This window comes from Podarcis raffonei, chromosome 7 (assembly GCF_027172205.1).
Source record: "Podarcis raffonei isolate rPodRaf1 chromosome 7, rPodRaf1.pri, whole genome shotgun sequence".
Lineage (NCBI taxonomy): Eukaryota > Metazoa > Chordata > Lepidosauria > Squamata > Lacertidae > Podarcis > Podarcis raffonei.
The window spans coordinates 53194808-53213291 of record NC_070608.1 but is presented as its reverse complement, the minus strand read 5'-3'; the positions used below and the strand labels follow the sequence as shown (position 1 = coordinate 53213291).

At 41.2% G+C, this 18484-nt stretch overlaps 1 protein-coding gene across 3 annotated transcripts in view; it reads left to right on the top strand.

The window, feature by feature from the left end:
• Positions 1–18484, top strand: part of RTTN (rotatin) — a 94859-nt gene that overhangs the window by 39423 nt on the left and 36952 nt on the right. For all 3 annotated transcript variants that reach the window (XM_053396623.1, XM_053396621.1, XM_053396620.1), the window contains exons 29-35: positions 813–941; positions 2165–2269; positions 4273–4431; positions 6541–6612; positions 11658–11850; positions 14230–14312; positions 16176–16284. In XM_053396623.1, coding sequence (XP_053252598.1) covers positions 813–941; positions 2165–2269; positions 4273–4431; positions 6541–6612; positions 11658–11850; positions 14230–14312; positions 16176–16284 — 850 coding nt within the window. The remainder of the gene's footprint in view (positions 1–812; positions 942–2164; positions 2270–4272; positions 4432–6540; positions 6613–11657; positions 11851–14229; positions 14313–16175; positions 16285–18484) is intronic.

The window sequence follows — 18484 nt, the reverse complement described above, 5'->3', positions numbered from 1 at the left end:
GCTTTCCATCTGAAATGGTCACTGAACAGATGGTGACTGCTTCTGCTTTTGTACTACAGGCTTTTAACCTCTTTAAAAGTAAATTTGTGTGTTTACTTCGCATATCCCCAAAATGACAAAAATTAATGAGCGTCTCTGTATTATATTTGTACAATCCACAAATAGTCTAAAAATTATTGAAACCCTAAATTACTTAGTGCAGTGTGTGTGATGCCGAGCTAGAAATGAAACAACAGGATTTTGTCATGAAAATAACCTTCTAGTCTCTTGCCAAAGTATCTAGCCAAGAAGCAATATCAAACTTCTCATAAGAAATATAGATTTGAAGTGCAGTACTCCTACACTAAACATATGTACTTCACTCTTCCTGTAACTAGCAACAGAATTGTAGTCTTTATCGTGCCAGAACCTTACATACTGCTTCATTATGTTTGTGCCTGAGACATCCATAGATATTGTAATATTATCTGACTTAGGTAATAGATTTCCCCACCCCCTGCATATGCTGACCTTACTTTGTTACAATTTTGCTTCTTTTGTGGAGACTTGTAGTAAGATAGGGGAATTACCGATCCAGAAGAAAGAGATGACATAAAGTGTGAACGAGAGTTGCTTGACACAGGAACAGGATTTAGAAATGTCTGCTTATAAAACTGCTCTTGAAAATGGCATGGGAAAGTGTCTATTTAGTGAAGTTAAGAACTTGTTGTCTTTGTGGGTGCCATTGACTCACATCTGCAATTCAGATTATATACATCATACATACATCAATAGTTTGCGGTTAAGCTGCCGCTCTGTGTTTTTCTTTCCAGGTCATCTCATCTTTTTATGTTGAATGGGGAGGAAATGCCATGTCTTTCATGGGGAAAGGTGTCACAAAGAGCGCCATCCTTTGTTTGCTTCACTTGTCCCATGAAATGATGTCTCAGGCTCCAAATGCGGTAAGAGGAATAACAGCGGCCCTTGTCTCTTAGCTTAAGCTACTCGGATAACGTGCAGTTACTGACATTTCTAATTAGCTGTCAACTCTGTGCACCACCAGTACTCTGTGATAGCGGATTTGCATTTCAATGGGTGCATTTGTTATTGGGGTCCTTGGTAAACAATTGTAAGTCTGAGTGTTAACATGAGCACCATGGTCAACCTTTGCTTCTTCAAGCTGTACACAAGTGCGTTCATGGAACAAAAAAACAATCCTTAGTTTCCAGACAGGAATGTGTTGCTGCAGTAGCATCCAAGTGAGGTCATAATGGTTGTAGGGAGGAGAAGAATCAGTGTGTTAAAAATGTTTTTCAGAAGAGGGTTTGATTATATACTTGGTGATATTAATGTTCATTTATAGAATGTGGGGCACAACTTGTTTAATATATGTAGTTTATGGGTTCTTTGCCCTATACTGAAATCCACTGGTGTGGAAGTAGGAAAGGGTAAACCTTGGAAACTAGTACAGGGTTTCCCAAACTTGGGTCTCCAGCTGTTTTTGGACTACAACTCCCATCATCCCTAGCTGGCAGGACCAGTGGTCAGGAATGAAGGGAAATGTAGTCCAAAAACAGCTGTAAACCCAAGTTTGGGAAACCCTGGTGTTTCCCAACCCCTACATGGCCTGGTAGGGGTCTAGCTCCTAACCTCCCCAAGAAATAAATATTGAGATCCCAATTAAGACTTGGAATAAATAACAGGAAAATTGTTCCCACTGCAATGTCACTCCTATACTGGAGGAAGTTAGGCTAGAGCAGCTGAGCATTTCAGCTCCTTGCAATTTTCTACTCTTCCCTTGGCATGAAATTGTATTTCCAATCTAGTCTGTTCAGCAGTGACTTTTCAGCCCGAGCAGCTCAAATGACTCTCGGCATTCATGTGGCTCAGACGGGTTTAAACTTTGAATAGGTAGTTGTATGTCAAATGAAAATTCTGCATTGTAACCAACAAGAAGCAATTGAGGACTATTTATTTAATTTCCTTCCAAGATATCATTACCAGATTACACATGGCCTTACTGTGCCTTATGGTGCCCTTACCATTGGGATAGAGTCTCCTGTCTTTGCTCCTTATTGTAAAAGTGTACACTAATGCACAGTTTTAAATGCTGGAATAAATAATGACTAGATTGTGTTATACGAAGGCTACCTTAAGGTTAAGGATTCATCTGTTTATCTTTTAGGACTGGATACCTCTCTGGTTCTTGCCATATAACAGCGAAGAACAAGTTGTTTCTCGGCAAGGCTTGGCTTGGCTGATTCCATTATGGGTAGACAGAGATCCAGAGGTCAGTAAAACCCTCACTGTTGGAATTGTTGCTTCATGCTTGCAATACAACAAATATGATGATGTTGTCCAATCCGCACAAGGTCAGTTCTGCATTTTTCATGGCAAGTGCACCGTTGCCGCCTGGCAAGTTTGAGCAGCCAACTTTCCTCCCAACCTTGGAGTTGTGGAGGCAGATGAAGATTGTCCCAGCAGTTCTTTGGTGATTTAGTGGATGCTCAGTACAGAGTGAAATGCTCTGCCCTCTGGTGTCATAAGAGCCCTGGCAGGGAAGGTGTATTGCGCTGTGCTAAAATTGGGAGAAAATTCCATGCATTGCTTCCACTGGAGTACAAGGAGTGTTGCACCCCTCCTGCTTTGCCTCATGTCCAACTCTCCTCCTGTATAGCAGGGAGTAGGGAAACTGATTTCCATCAAGGACGACATTCAAACCATTTCATTTCCCCCCACTATCCCTCTCTCCCTCTGGATTCCTCCCACTTGAAGGTTGGGGTGACTGTTTGGGGACTGGAATTACTTTGTGGTTTCAACGTGAACTGTTATAGTAGGAAGCTGACACCAAGGAGCTTCACAACCAGTTGTACACTCACCTGTACTACAGCAGGTCTCCCAAGTCCCACTTGTAGAGATGCCCAAAGGACTTGACTGAATAACTGCAACATGTTGACAAGCTGTATTATGGCATCTGTCAGTATTAATGAACACTGTATGCAAACTTGTTAATTGTACACAGCTAATAGTTAACTCATACAAGCTTTCTTTTGTCCTCTGGCACCTGTAGTATTTTTGATGCGGCTTTTGGCGCTTAACAAATTGCTCAACCCTGGAGGATAACAACAATGGGTAATGAAGGCTAAAGGCTCTACATTTTGCTTCTTGAAACATTTGTCCCCTGGGTAAATTGAACATAGGAGAAAAGGGAGACGACAGCAGAGGAAAATATCAATTTTTCATAGCAATATATGTTTTTTTTTCAAGAGACAAGAAAAGTGGGGAGGGCAGAGGTGAAATAATTTCTTCCGTTCCAACAGTACCTTAGCTACTTATAAACTAAGTTGGCATTCAAGAGAATAGCTGCTGTTAACAGCTTCTTTTGCCTTTCAGTGCAAGGATCAATATGAGAAACATGAACTGCAGAACAAAAGCCTCTTTCACCTTTTCTGCTATAATACATTGCCTATTTCTGCCAAAAGGAATTTTGCATATTTTGCTGCAGTGTAAGCCAGCCACCTCTCGCAGATGGCAGTGTCATTGTTCACCTTAAGGGGCTCCTCATCCATTCTTCCTAAGCATAGTAATCTCCTGTTTGTGGGAAGAAAAGCCAGGCATTCCATTTTCTTCCACATAGCAATGCATCTATGCATGCACAGTTGTTCAGTTTTTCTACCCCCCTCAAAAAATAATAATCAAACCCTCAAATTCTATTGAGATGATGATGATGATGATAATTTTATTATTTCTACCCCGCCCTGGTTTCCCCAGCCACTCTGGGCGGCTTTCAACAGAACTTGAATGAAGGGTGCTATTTTTCCTTCTTGATCTCAGAATAATTCAGTCAAGAAACAGATTTCCCCCCATGCTATTTTAACAATAGTATGGAGGAAAAGGAAGGCAGGGCAAAGGTGTGGGTTTTTTTTTTTAATTAGTCTTACCGATTCAGTAAATGAATGAATGGTTTTGTGTTCACCTTACATGCATTACTATTACTGTATCGAACATTACCGTATTGTACCTTTTAAAACTTTGCTTGTCCTAAATACTTTTATGAGCGAGTTTTACATTTCCATAAACTGTTAGGTCTTTGTGAACTAACTTTTTATTAAAAATATTCCATATCAGCCTTGAGGCAAAACGTTTTAAAACCAGATTATTGGTTTTAAGAATCAATTTGCGGGTTTTCAATAAACTTCTAAATGGTGGGGAACATGGTCTAAAATGCAATGTGGAGGTTGGAGAAAAGTTGGATTTTAATGTGTGAATGGTTTTGATTTTCGTTAATTCTAGGTAAAGTTCACATCCCTCGCCATAGGATCAGCACTTACATCCCTCGAAGTAGGCTGCTTCGCGTTGGCTGAAAGCTGCCAGAACATATCAGGAGGCTTGTGGGGAACAGTGATTAACATCCTTCTGGACCAGTCTGAATGCAGCATGGTCCGAAGAGAAGTATGTAAATTCTGCTCCCTGTAAAAATGGTTTGTTCTGTGATAGTTCTCTGAAGTTCTCTTACAGCACACTCCTTTCCTTTAGGTGTCTACTCAAAAGTGAGTCTCATTGAGTTCAATAGCTCTTAGTCTAAGATAAGTGGATACAAGGTTGCAATCATTTATGTCACTTTCTCGGAACAAGCATTACTTGACTTGTTCTGTAATTTTCTTATTGTGGAAACTTCGAGATAACTTTGACGTGCTTGTAAAATTGCATGGAATCCAATAAATGTGTATCATCTCTCCCTTCACACTCCCCATTTGAGCCTGTGTATTGAGTACTGAAGATTATGAAGAGGAGGAAGAAATACCCAACATCAGCAAAACAAGATTGCGTACACATATATTTTCTGCTTTTGTCATCTGAAACCTAAATACAATTTAGGTGAAACTAGGGCAGGTTCACATTTAAACTCTTAAACTGAGTTTGAACAGTTCTCCCTCTGTCAGTGTCATGCTCCACCCTGGGCGCTCTGATTCTGATCTGGAGCACTTGAGGATGGGGAGTCAGAAGGGAAGAGGGGTGCAGCAGAGCCTGCTTGATGAAGCACCGCCACCCTGCACCCAGAATTCAAAGGAGGGAGACCCAGGGGCTGCCCTTCCCAGACTGTGGAGGATGATGGAGGAGCAGAGTTCAGACTTCTGTAACAGAATAGTTCCGAAGATCTCTCCCAAGGAGAGATGGCACATCAAAAGTAGAGACTCATCTCCCTCAATGAAGGGAGGATGGCATGCTTGCAGATAAGTTGCACAAGTAGCTGATCCTCCTCCACCTCTGTTTAAAGCTTGGCAGGAAGATGGGGAAACTATTCATCCACCCTATAAGAGCACCAGGGCTAGATTCTGCTCTTTCGTAGATGCAGAATTTGTTTTGTTGGACTGCCATAATAAAAGTTTACTTCTCTATGTACAAGTAAACACCTCTGTTGCCTGGTTTTGGACGGGGGCCAGGACAGCCTTGTTCAACCCCTTTGAAGTACAATCTTGCATAGTGTTGGTTCTCTTTCTGAGAGACCATCATTCTAACACTATTTAGAGTGTATCTAGGTATGCCAAGGCAAAGTGGTAGAAAGCGTGCTTTGTTTGGGTGTGCCTGGAAGCAGTGACTAAAAGTACCATGTCCCCTGATTGGCTTAAGACACTTCATAGGGTTGTATTCAGTGTAGCTGCTGTAGCACTATGGTGAACATATGGAATGATGAATCTTTCTCACCCCTCTCCTCCTCCCACCCCACTCCCCTAAATCTCTTATGGGGGTTCTCCCAGCCCTCTGGAGTATATCTGGGGATGCTGTGGGGCACACACAGGAGGAAAGGGGTTAGTTGAATATCACTTATAACCTACATTGATGGTCACTTCAAAACAGGTCAGTTGAATCCCAAACTCAGTTCAGTTTTGCTCTTTTTAAAAAAAGGTTTTCCTCATTCCTGCTGTTATAATGGCATTTTTAGATATGTCAGATAGAATTTATTATGCTGAATGTTTCGGCGTTTTCTTTTTTAAATTTCGTTAAAGAAGCTCTTCAGCTATTGGTCACACTTCTTTATTTTGTGATTCAAAGCAGACATCCTCACTGAAACGTAGAGGAACAAACATGAGTTCTCTTAATTTTCCCCAACACAGTGGAAGCCTACTGTTTCTGCACTATGTAAACAAACAAGGTTAGACATGATAGAAAAGACAGTAATACATAGAAATCAATTTTCAGAAAATCTTAGCAATTAAAGAAAATTATACTAAAAATAAGTCAAATACATGTAGTTGTGTATTTTCTGTGTAATGGATGTTTCAGCTATTCATGCTTTGTCCTCAGTGAAAATTTATCCTAAAAATAAAATGGCACTTCCCCCTCCCTCAACTTGACAAGACAGCATAACATTTGATTTTTTTTAAATGACTCACTGAGTAATCAAAATCCAAATAGCTTCTGAATTCCTTAAAATAGAAGGTGAAAGTGGCCTGAACATTACTTTTGATGATAATAGTGTATATCTGAAACAGCCTTCTTGTCTTCAATTATTTAGCTGCAGCCAGGTGGCACTGTTGATGTTTGATTTTTCTTTTGCAGGCTGCATTTATTCTTCAGAATCTTTTGGTGATTCCACTGCCCACTGAAGAGGTTAAAGACTCTATTTGGCAGGTGACTAGTTGACTTGATGAGTTTCCATTGCTCATCAATATAATTGTGTCCAATATTTTATATCCTTGTTAGAGGAAAGAAAAGGGTACAAGCTGCTTTAGATGTACTTTAGAAGTGAAAATAATGAACATTCTTACCCTGTTTTCAGTAAAGATTGGGACAAGCAAAACAATTCTTCCCCCAACATTCTTTCTTTACTAGATAAAACCAAAATATCATCGTTCTCAAATTATTCTAGCCTTACAGAGTGGACTTGCAACTTAACCTAGGGCTTCAGCTAGTTAAAGAACACTGCCAATTTCACTTGCTTTTAATTTGAGGGATGTGTTTAATCTTTTTTCCCATTACCATAATGGGATCAAAGTGTGTGACTTATGTTTGGAGAGATGTAATTTGTTGATGCATTTTATTTACAATATTTGTTTTTCAACTATGATGGTTTTAAGAGTTGTTCACAACAGCAAAGTCTGATGTGTTGGTTGATGATACTGCCCTCACAATAACCCTGAACCAATAAGGTGCATGCAAACATTGGAAAAAAATGTTTCTGGAATATTGCTGTCCTGCTTGTCTGAGAGAATTCCTGAGATGAGAGAAACAAGTGTCCTCTTTAAAGCTGACTGCAGAATACCAGGTGCCATCGTGGGATCAAATGATGGTGCCATGTGGCTCCTGCCTCTTCCTCCCTCAAAGTCAGAGGCAGAAAATGGGAGGTACTATGGAAGAGGAATTGTTTGGAGCCCTTTTCTTAGATCACCAGATGTTGTTGCTCTGAGCCATGGGTAGGCAAACTAAGGCCAAGGGGCCAGATCCAGCCCAATCGCCTTCTAAATCCGGCCTGCAGACGGTCTGGGAATCAGCGTGTTTTTACATGAGTAGAATGTGTGCTTTTATTTAAAATGCGTCTCTGGGTTATTTGTGGAGCATAGGAATTCGTTCATTTTATTTTCAAAATATAGTCCGGCCCCTCACAAGGTCTGAGGGACAGTGGACCGGCACCCTGCCAAAAAAGTTTGCTGACCCCTGCGAGTCTGAGCAGATGGCGCCAGCTATTCCCAGCCCTTGTCACTGTGGGCATTAACTCTTGTGGGGCATCTTGAGGGAGGAGGTCTCAGTCTGCTCCTCAGCCCTCTTGCTATTGTTGCTGCCTCACCAGCCTCTTCGGCAGCAGCTGTGGGAAGAATGGGACTCAGTCGGAAATAGAACACCCTATTTTTGGTCTCCCTGGAGTGGGACTTCCTCACATGGGCTGATGGCCAGCAGTTGTCTCTCCTGGCAATGCTCCCCTCAAAGGTAGTGGTAGCAAAGGGAAGCAGGAATTTACAGGTACTCGATGTACTAAAGAACTTTTGGAATAATTGACTTTAAAGCATCCCTATATAGCAGCTCCAGGGACCCAAAAAGATTAGTTTGGGAAATGAAATTCCTGTTTGTAGGAGGGAACGATGCCAGCACGGATTAGTACAGAAAAAATTGGTAAACTGCCTATTTGAGCTTGTCAGTTCTTTTGAAGCTGCATCTTAAAGCGTTTTTAATAGGTTTGTGAAATACCTTTTAAACATTTTGTGAATGCTTTTAAAAAGAACTGTTTCAATAGTAAATGTATCCTTTTGATCTTTTTTTAAAAAATGGATTGGATTCAAATAACCATGAGCAGAAAGGAAATAGCCACTGGCAGTGTGGTCTACCAGCACTTGGTCAGGCACTAATAACACTTTTCACAGCTTTGCAAGACCCGCACAAGTAGAAGAGGGACATCTTTGGGTTTCATTTCATCCTCACTTGGTGCTTTAAAATAAATGTAAAATAATCCTCCTGTGAGCAGGAGATATCAAGCCCTAGCCTTAAAATGGATGCTAAGTTCAAACACTTCTCTGTGGCCTAGATACTGTTGTGTGGCTTAGCCAAGGCAGGAGGATAAACTTGGCAGGAGTTATTTAGAACCTATTTCCCCGGGAGTTTCTTGCAACAAGCAGACCACTCTCCGTCTTGTACAGTAGATCCATAATTATGTGAATTGTATCTCTAGAACCTACTTGTTCTGGCAGAGTGAAGATAGATATTATTTTAACATTGAAAGAAGATCAGTATAGTTCTGAAAACCTATATTAAATACCTCCATGGGATACTATTGAACTGACATAGGTTTTTCTTTAATGGAGTTCCAATTGCAGAAAAAGGAAGAAGAACCATCATCAACAAAAGCGAGTTTTCCGGGAGCAAATAATTCATGCAGTTAATGAGTTTGGGGTTTTTTTTTATGGTCCAGAGCTGACTTTAAGCATATTTTTGACAGCAGGTTAAGACCTTCCCAGGCATTTGATGGAGTGTAATGAGTTATCCTGGCCTAAGACTGCTGATGTTTTTGCCATTTGCTATTCTTGATGTAATTCTATTTTTTGTTAGTGCATTAATTATTGCTGTTTTTAACTGTATTTTTATTCTGTTTGTAGGTTGCCTAGAGACTTGTTTATATTAGGTGACATCTGAATAATATAAATAATATATTTTAATATACGTTCTATTTATAGCGTTGTAGCTTGTCTAATATAACCAATTAACTTGATTGCACAGAAAAGTTCACGTGTTCAGTGGCTTGGATCCTAAGATAAGTGAATATGGCAAAGTGCCTGGAAGGTGTCCCTACCTGATTTTGGATTACTCTTCTTTCCTGCCAGCAGCTCCCTGCACTCCACTTTGTCCAGAAGGCCCCTCTGATACGTCAGGAGCTGCAGGGAGGAGAAGTGGATGGAAAACTCCTTCCATGAACTTTGCGTTCACTTATCTTGGGATCCAAGCTGCTGGGAAGTTGGAAGACATTGGCAGGATCAAATGCATTGCAGAGTCTCTGTTGGATTCCTTCTCTAATGCTACTTTGCTCTCTTTCGTGGGGATGATCCCTACAATCAGTGTACAACCTCAATATACTCAGTGAACACTGTTTGTCATGGGTGGTCGGGGAGCGTATTTCTGTGTAAAGTTCAGGTGTGAAGTTTAGAGCTGCTATATCCAGGCACATCTATTTTTCCCAGTTGCCGTTCATGTATTTCAAAGGATTTTCAAATATACCAGAAGTGTCTTAGAAAGGGGTAGTTCAAAAGGAGCTCCTGCTTTTTCTTCTTCTTCATTTTAATAACAGAATATATTCAGGGTTGCTCCCTTACATTCCTGTAAAGGAGATTAGAAGATAATTGGACAGTTTTGAAGTAGCCGAGATGAGATTAGGTGCACTAAGGTTTAGAACTAAACTACCCATAATTATACTCATTCAATTTTAAGCAAGTTATTTCAATGGAATTACCATATATGTGTTCTGATAAGTAATTTATTGTGGGAGACATCTCAAAAGATGCCAATATATTCTTGATTAGTCTTTCAGGGGTAGATGGTGCTACATTATGCTTGGCATGCCCCCCCCCCCCCGGGCCATTCCTGTAAACTGGCCATTTTTAGCACCTTGATGATTGTAATTCAGGTTAATATTTTACTGATAAGTTTTTACAGATATATTTTATTATATATTGGCCTTTATTGGCATAAGCAATAATATTATTATATTCTTGATTTAGTAGTAAACCGCTCTGACACTCTGTGGTGTGAAAGGAATGGATTTCCTTATATTGATTTATAATCTATGGCCACTTGGCTCAAGACTTCCATGGGAAATCACAGTTTAAAAACATGAATAGATTTTAGTAAATCCAGTGATTTAAATCTTATCACAGATTGAACATACACAATTTTTCATTGGAGCTGTTGGTCTGGAACAAGTGTTGATACAAATGCCGTAATTGTAAAACAAATGTGTACCTGTATTTAGGATGATTTTACAAGAAACAAATTATTTGTCTGTAAGAGAGATTATGAAATCTGATATAATTTATCCTCCCCTCAGTTTTTCAGTATTTATTTAAATAGGTTGATTAACATTGATAACTATGCAGTGATTTGGCTAAAAATAAAAAGGTAGATATATCATAGTTCTCTGCTTAAGCCAGTTTAGACTACACTTATCTCCATGGAGAATGTTGCAGAAAGGGAAGGGAACTTTATATGGTGTTATTTAGTGGTATACCAAATAGTACACAAGATAAGGAGATTAAAATGTTCACTGCTTTACCATCCCAGCAGTTATTTTTTTCTGTTATCACAGTTCAGTAGATTCTTAGCTTCCCTGCTTTTGAAATTGAAATCCTTTCTGCAGTCAATAAATCAGCACATGTAATCCCAAGTCATCAGATCACAAGATGTTATGTACTTTCAAGGTGACTGAAGTCACTGCACACACAGATTATAAGGTGTGACTGACTCCAGTGGGTTTTAGCACACCCCTGTGGCTGTGAAATGCTTGGCATAGAAATTGTAAATTGGCATCAATGGGGCCGAATATAAAAACTTTGACTCAATGTCATCACGCTTAGAAGTCAGCAGAATTCCCTGAGTAGGTAGTTGTCATGCTTGAGTCAATGAATGCACATTACTGACATCTTCTGCATGTAGATTCCCATCTTGTAATGCAAGTTTACTTAAAAAGAACTTCACAGAGTTATAAAACTTATTATTTATTCTGATTACATTTCATCTCAAACCAGTATTGAAGTTCTTTCTTACCCTGCACTGCGTTCAGCCCCACAAATGATCAGGTGTGAAGGTAGGAGTGTCGGGAGAGAATTATGCAAACTGTATAAATTATCAGGATTTGCGTGATTTCTCCCAGACGTTAGTATTATGCGCAAATCTTTCATGAGTAAGAACGACAAGCAATGTCCTACCTCTGACCAGTTGAAACCCTGTTCAGCAGCTTCTCCGAGTCCCAATTCTCCTGGCATAAGTTGGCAGCAATTTTGTTGTTTAAAATGAAGCTGAGATTCTCAGAGATGAATTCTGTGGATATGCTTTCCTGCATTTTCATGGATTCATGGCATCAACCCTTGCTATTTCCTGCTCTGACGGAAGAGGTGTTCATTCTCATTGGTTGGGAACCAATGTTATGAGGGTCTTTTTAATGACTATATATTTTTATATATGTTACCCCCTTCCTCCAGGGACCTTGTGTACATGATGAAGAATCTGGTCTATCTCTCACTGGAAAAACCGCCTTGCAGGCTCTGTTATATCATTGTCGCTTCTACGAGCATTTGAATGAGATGGTGAAACAGTGCTACTTAGGTCGCTATACATTTGATCTGCATTGTTCCTTGGGAAGCAGCCAGGCAGCCGAAAAGAGTAGCATAAATGGTAAGTGACACTTCAAAGAATTCATTTGGTTTAAATTTCGGTTGCGGTTCTATGTGTTCTCAATACATTTTCTCCTTGTGATTTTTTTGTTTTGTTCTGTGCGAGTCTTCTAAAAGTATTATCCTTTTGTGTCTCAAAGTTAAAATAGTCAGCCAGTCTCTTGAAAATATAATACCACATCATCTGGTTCAGTATCCGAGAAGCAATTATGAGGTTTTTAAATGTGTTCATAGTCGGAGGTGGAAGAAGCATATTAGAGATAGCCCATTCCTTCCTTAGTGAAGGATAAATAATGGGCTATAGGAGAAATGTAAAAAGAAAACAGAAATCTAATTAGAACATCAAGAAGGATGAATCTCCAGTACAATGGTAAGAATTTGTAAAAGGCAGTACGTGGGTTGTTACGACTATGTGCAAGCATTTCACTTTTCTGTTTCTAAGCGGTTGTCTTAGTGATGCACTGTGAATAATTCCATATTGGGGATAACGAAACAGGCTACTTCCAGATCATAGAAAGCGTTGCCAACACTCCATAGGGAATGAAGTCTGCTTCATAGGTACAGTTTTGAAGTTCATGTGCTGAAACATAGAAAATGCTAATGCAGCGAAGTGGGTGCTTGGAAACATATGTATCCTACAGATACGCTCTTCAGAGAACCAGACTGGCTGCAACTCCCTGTGGAGGGCCCACTTGGTGGTGACCCTGGTTTTCTTGCTATGCCACGTGGGGCAACAGCAGCGTGAACCTTCTGGCTTTGCTGCTTTGCTCAGTTTGAAAAACAGCTTTCTTTCCACTGTGGTGGGATGGGAAGTAGTGAGCTGTTGCATAAATCAATATATCAGGGACGTATGCTTGTAAAGAATAGTGGGGGTGTTGATTCCTTAATAAGGCCCATAGGATGAATTTATGTGAGGATTTATGATGCCTGATTCACGGTTGAGCTTCAGCACGTAAGATTTTGAAGCATTGGGGAAAGCTGAGAGGAAGAAGCTAGATTAGAAAGCAGTGCTTCCTTGAAATTTATTTATGGGTTGCCCTTCAATTCCCCCCATCCCCAGTAGTTAGAAGGAAAAATATTGAATTCCAATGTGGAATGCCTTGCAGTCAATTTTTATTTTATTTTATTATTTTATTTTATTTCTGTTGTTAAAAACAAGCAACAAGTTTTTATAGCTACGGGTCAGCCATTTTTGGCTAGCCAAGCCACAAAATTGGCATTGGTTGGACTTGATTTGACAGATTTGCAGCCAGGGAATTCCAGGTACTTTAGCATCACTGCCCAAGGAACTCCCTACCATCTTTCTTACTAGGAAGTGGGTGAAGAGTTGCCAGAGTGGCCATTCTGTGGCCGAGGTGCTCCAGATACCACTTCCAACCTTTCTTCCTCTCAGAGCTGGCGAGGAAGCAAGGTTCGTTGTGCAACGGCCAGAATAATCTCTGCTCATTTTCTAAAGCTTTAAGGCTGAAAAGAAGGCTGGTCGAGGGCACAGTTGCCATGGTGAGCAAAAAATGTGGAAGCCTATTTCTAGCCCTTATGGCTGTGAAACATAACACAAAAATTGGATGTGAACAAAAATCAGGACAGTTTATTGCAGCTTGGCGGAGGCAAGCAGTGGGAAGAAGGACTCGACAATTCTCAGTTACTGATTGATTAGTTCTTTCCTCTGGCTCCAGAACCTGATCACTTCATAAGATCAAACTGGAACCCATCAGCTTACTTGTCACACTTCTTAGTCATATTGATTAATAAATGGAACAGAGAATTTGCAAAATCACTCTAATCAATGTAGTTTCAACATAGATTTATGCTATATGTATTCATCCTCTCCCCCCCCCCTCTGAAGCATAGTTCTATGTTGTCTAATGGCTTCTGTCTGCCCTGTTCTACAGCAAAATATCTGTGTTTTGCAGTTTGTGGAATGTTTGAGAGATTCTTCCCTTTTGTTCTTAAAAAAACAAAGGGATTTTTGTCATTTTTCTTTGCTAATGGATTCACCAGGAAAGCAAGAGGTGAGCATATAATATAGTGGTTCTTGAACTTCTTTCTCGGGGCCACACTTTCAGAATAAAAAATTGCTTGTGCCGTTTTGATTTTTTAATTGATAAGAAATTCATCAGAAAACAAAAAGAAACAACTCATAGCAGAGCTTGATTTTGAAAATATAGCCTTCTATATTCTCTGTGTATATATACATAGACAGATAGGTAGATAGATAACTATACTACACTGAAATATTTAAATGTTTCTTTGATTGTCCTTGCCACACTTGCCATCCTCTCCTGCCATACCAGTGTGGTGCATCACACCCTTGGAGAACCACTGATACAAGGTGTTTTAAAAGGCCGCCTTTTTCTCTCTTCTTACCCGCCCCCTCCAGATTTTGACGATTCACTTTCTCTCTGGAGAGTTGTATCTACTCAAAGTCAATCTCCAAGTTCGCAGTCAACCTCTGACACTGTGGTGAGTTCTAAAATGACAAGTTACCACTCTAAGGGGAGTTCAATACTGTTTAATTGGATTGTTGGAAAAACAGAGGTCCCATTTTCCAGGTAACACGTTTCTGTTGCTTATTTCACTTACACAACCACAGCCTTGTCTCCTTGGCTGGGAACAATTAATAAAACAGAAATTAGGTGGGGTGGGCCAAAAGAAGGGCTGGTGGGTGGTCTGGGTGCAGCTAGGCCCCCTCTCCCTACAACCTTCCTTCTCTGCTTTTCTGTGGGGCTGGACTGGGCTCCTCTGTTCAGGGTGAGAGAGTGGCAGCAGCAGCAGCTACAGGAAGCAGCTGAGCAGCAGCAAGGACACTCAGCACACACAGAGAGACCTTTTAAGAGATCCGGTACTGTAAGCAAGCTGGAGGGTATAACAGCTCCCTTTGAGTTGGGTTTTCTAAATAGAAAGAGAACAGGAAAACCCAGAAAGTGGGGCAGTTGGGGTAATTTGGAAAGAGAGGTTCTTTAAAAAGAGAGAAAAGTTTGCAGGGGGAGAACAGAAAGTGCAGCAGGAGTTGGTGGAGGAGAGGCCTCAGCAGCTGGCAAAAGATTAAGGAAGGCTGAAGGAAGGAGAAGAAGCGAAGCTATGTGCTTCCTAAGACCCCCAGTAAGCAAGCTTGGAGGACTTAACAGCCAGATCTTGGGAGGCGAGGGCTGTTCTGGGGATCGTTGTGGATTTATGCGGTTTTGTTGATGCATGTGATGGCCGGAAACATGAACCTCACATAAGATGCAAGTTACCTGCACTTCATCACATAACCCCTCCTCACGTTTCCTTTTCGGTTTCTAATCTTATTTATTTTACCAGGTAATAATAGAAGTATTGCATGACTTACTGTTACTTCTATGACTGTCAGTAATTCTGTGAGGAAGGGTATGTGAGGAAGGCCCTTTCATCCTGAAAAATAGTTCACTCTGAAAATGGGCTAACTGTGTTGCTGCCTTGTAAAAAAAAAAAAAAAAAAGGTCCACAAACAGCTTGATCTTCCATAGACAGGCTACTATGTCATATATGACATATCAAGGGCTCCCCCCCCCAAAAAAAACCCCATTTTCACCTGCTCGTCTGGAGGCAATTCTTATTCACCAGTGGTGCGAAGAATTTGCATGTGCATTGTGAGTGTTCTGGTTTAGATACTGGAAAATTTCTATGTTCAGCCTCTGTCCCACTGGCAAGGCATTATTGGAAAAGGCTTAGCTGGTGCAAGAAGCTAACAAGACTTATTTTTATAACTAGCTGAAATTATTATTGATTTTTTATGTATCTTAAGACCTTGTTTCCCTTGAACTCTAAAAATCCAAAACATCCAAGTAGCACAATTTAGGAATAAAGAACTCTGTATCTCTGTGATGTTTTCTGGGAGTAAGTCCTTTTCACTAAAAATGCCTTAAAAATCCAGTTTATTGTATCCCATCCTTCTGTTTTTAATTATGTAAATTACTAACAGCACAAGCTGGGCAGAGCCAGCTATTTTTATATACCTAACCATTGAAGTGATAGAGGTAATTGCTTTAAATTTAGGCTGCATTTCGGAGATCAGTGAACACAATTGGGTTTGTTCTTCCCTCCCCCCTCCCCCCCCTACATCAATTCCTTCTGTTCACACATGGTGCTCTTTGGATTCCAGCAAATGAAAGTTGCCCATTAGTAGAAGCATGAGACTCTCAATCTCAGGGTTGTGAGTATGATCCCCATGTTGGGCAAGAGATTCCTGCATTGCAGGAGGTTGTAGTATCTGACCCTCATGGTCCTGTCCAACTCAATGATTCTGTGAATATATATGGACATTTGTTAACAGGAGGCAATGTAATTATTGGTTCTGCTTCCTAGATCATTTCCTCATCGCCATCTCCAGGCTGTGCTGTGGAACTGCAGCTGCCCACCTCACCACCTATAGCTAGAATTTGCGACGTGCCACTTAATCGGCTCATGGCGCAAGGTAAGCGGATGTAATGAAAATGATTCATTTGGAACAAATCACTAACCATGGTCCTGATGCAGAGTGCTATTTGCATGCATGCCAGGGGCTCTTTCCTGCCACCCCGTTCCTAACAGTAACCTAACAGGTCCTAACAGGAACATGGGTGGCGCTGTGGTCTAAACCACTGAGCCTCTTGGGTTTGCTAAGCAGAAGGTTGGCGGTTCGAATCGCCGTGATGGGTGAGCTCCTGTTGCCCTGTCCCAGCTCCTGCCAACCTAGCAGTTCTAAACCATGCCAGTGCAAGAAGATAAATAGGTACCGCTCCGGCAGTAAGGTAAATGGCGTTTCCGTGCGCTCTGGTTTCCGTCACGGTGTTCTGTTGCACCAGACGTGGTTTAGTCATGCTGGCCACATCACCCGGAAAGCTGTTCGTGGTCTGAAAGCGAGATGAGTGCCGCAACCCCATAGTCGCCTTTGACTGGACTGAACCGTCCAGGGATCCTTTACCTTTACCTTTTACCTAACAGTAACTTTCACTCAGCCCCATGTTGTTGCACACTTTTGCAAGTCTCACAGTGTTCAAGCTGTGGAGACGATGATAAGGTAATAGCTGAATGCACAGGTCTTCCTTCAAATATCTCAAGATTGCACAGTTTAATTTTGAAGAGCTCTAAACCAAGTGATTCCCCAATTTCCCCATCCCCCCCATGGACCACTTAAAAATTGCTGAAGGCCTTGGTGGACCACTTAACAATTTTTCTGTCTATAGCAATTGTGCTGTGCTAGACGCTATATGATTTTTAATTGTATTTTTATTGCTTTTTCTGTTTCTTACATATTGTATTTTATTGTACGGCAATTTGCATGCCATAGAATTCAAATTGCAATGCAATAAAATACAATGTAAGAAATAAAGGAAGCAATAAAAATACAGTTTAAAACCACTGTGACTATTTGATGCGGACATGCTGCGGACCACTTGAATGAAGCTTGAAGACCTTAAATTGGGAACCTCTGCTATAAACTGTACTGCGTCCCACCCATATCTTGGAAAGTCTTCGTTGCCAAGGACCCTGTCCTCTCCACTCCTGTGACATCTAAGCTGGACTGCTCATACAGTGGTGCCTCGCAAGACGAAATTAATTCGTTCTGCGAGTTTTTTCGTCTAGCGAATTTTTCGTCTTGCGAAGCACGAAATCCCATAGGAATGCATTGAAAATCAATTAATGCGTTCCTATGGTCAAAAAAAGTCCAAACAAAGCCAAATTTGGTACAACAAGAGTTTATTAACTGCTCTTTAAAGTCACACATACTGTAAAGAGCATTTCAAAAATTGAAGGAACAATAAATTAAGTTTCTAAACATGACAGAAAAACATTTAAAAATCAACAAAGTGAACAGTACATTTTCTAAGACTCTGGGGGACCACTTGAAGAAGGTTCCTCTTCCACTCTTTGCTTCTTGCTGAAGAACCTGTCCATGGTCTGCTGCTTCATCCGCCTTTTCAGCACCTCCCTGAAAGGCGACATGACCCTCGTATCAAAAGTGTTCGCAAGGTCATGTACCACGTGCTTGTCAGGGTGGTGCCGCTGTGCAAAAGCCTGCACATCCTTCCACTTCATGCAAATGTCCCTCAGTTCTTTGGAGGACAGCCGTTCCTCAGTTGCTTCCTCCTCTTCCAGCGAAGCCTGCTCCTGCGCAGCCTCTGCCTGCAGTTCGACCAGCTCCTGGATGGTCAGCTCGTGGTCGTGCTCCTCCACCAGCTTGCTGACGTCCTCCTCTTTGACCTCCAGGCCCATGGTCCTCCCCAAGGCAACAATGTCCTGCACCACTGTTGACTCTGGTGCATCAGAGTCACTTGGTGCCACACAGTCCGGCCACAGGCTGCGCCAAGCGCAATTCAAATTTCTCTGGCTGATCCCCTTCCAGGCCGTGGTAAGCATCTTCATGCAGGTGACGATGTCGAAGTGGTCCTTCCAGAATTCCCACAGGGTGATGGTGGTGCAATCAGTCACCTCAAAGCATCGCCTGAAAAGCTTCTTGGTGTAGAGTTTTTTGAAATTGGCAATGACCTGCTGATCCATCGGCTGGAGCAGTGGCGTGGTGTTAGGCGGCAGGAACATGATGCTGATGAAGCTGAACTCCTCCAACAAGTCCTCCTCAAGGCCTTTAGGATGAGCAGGAGCATTGTCCATCAGAAGCAAAGCCTTCAGCGGCA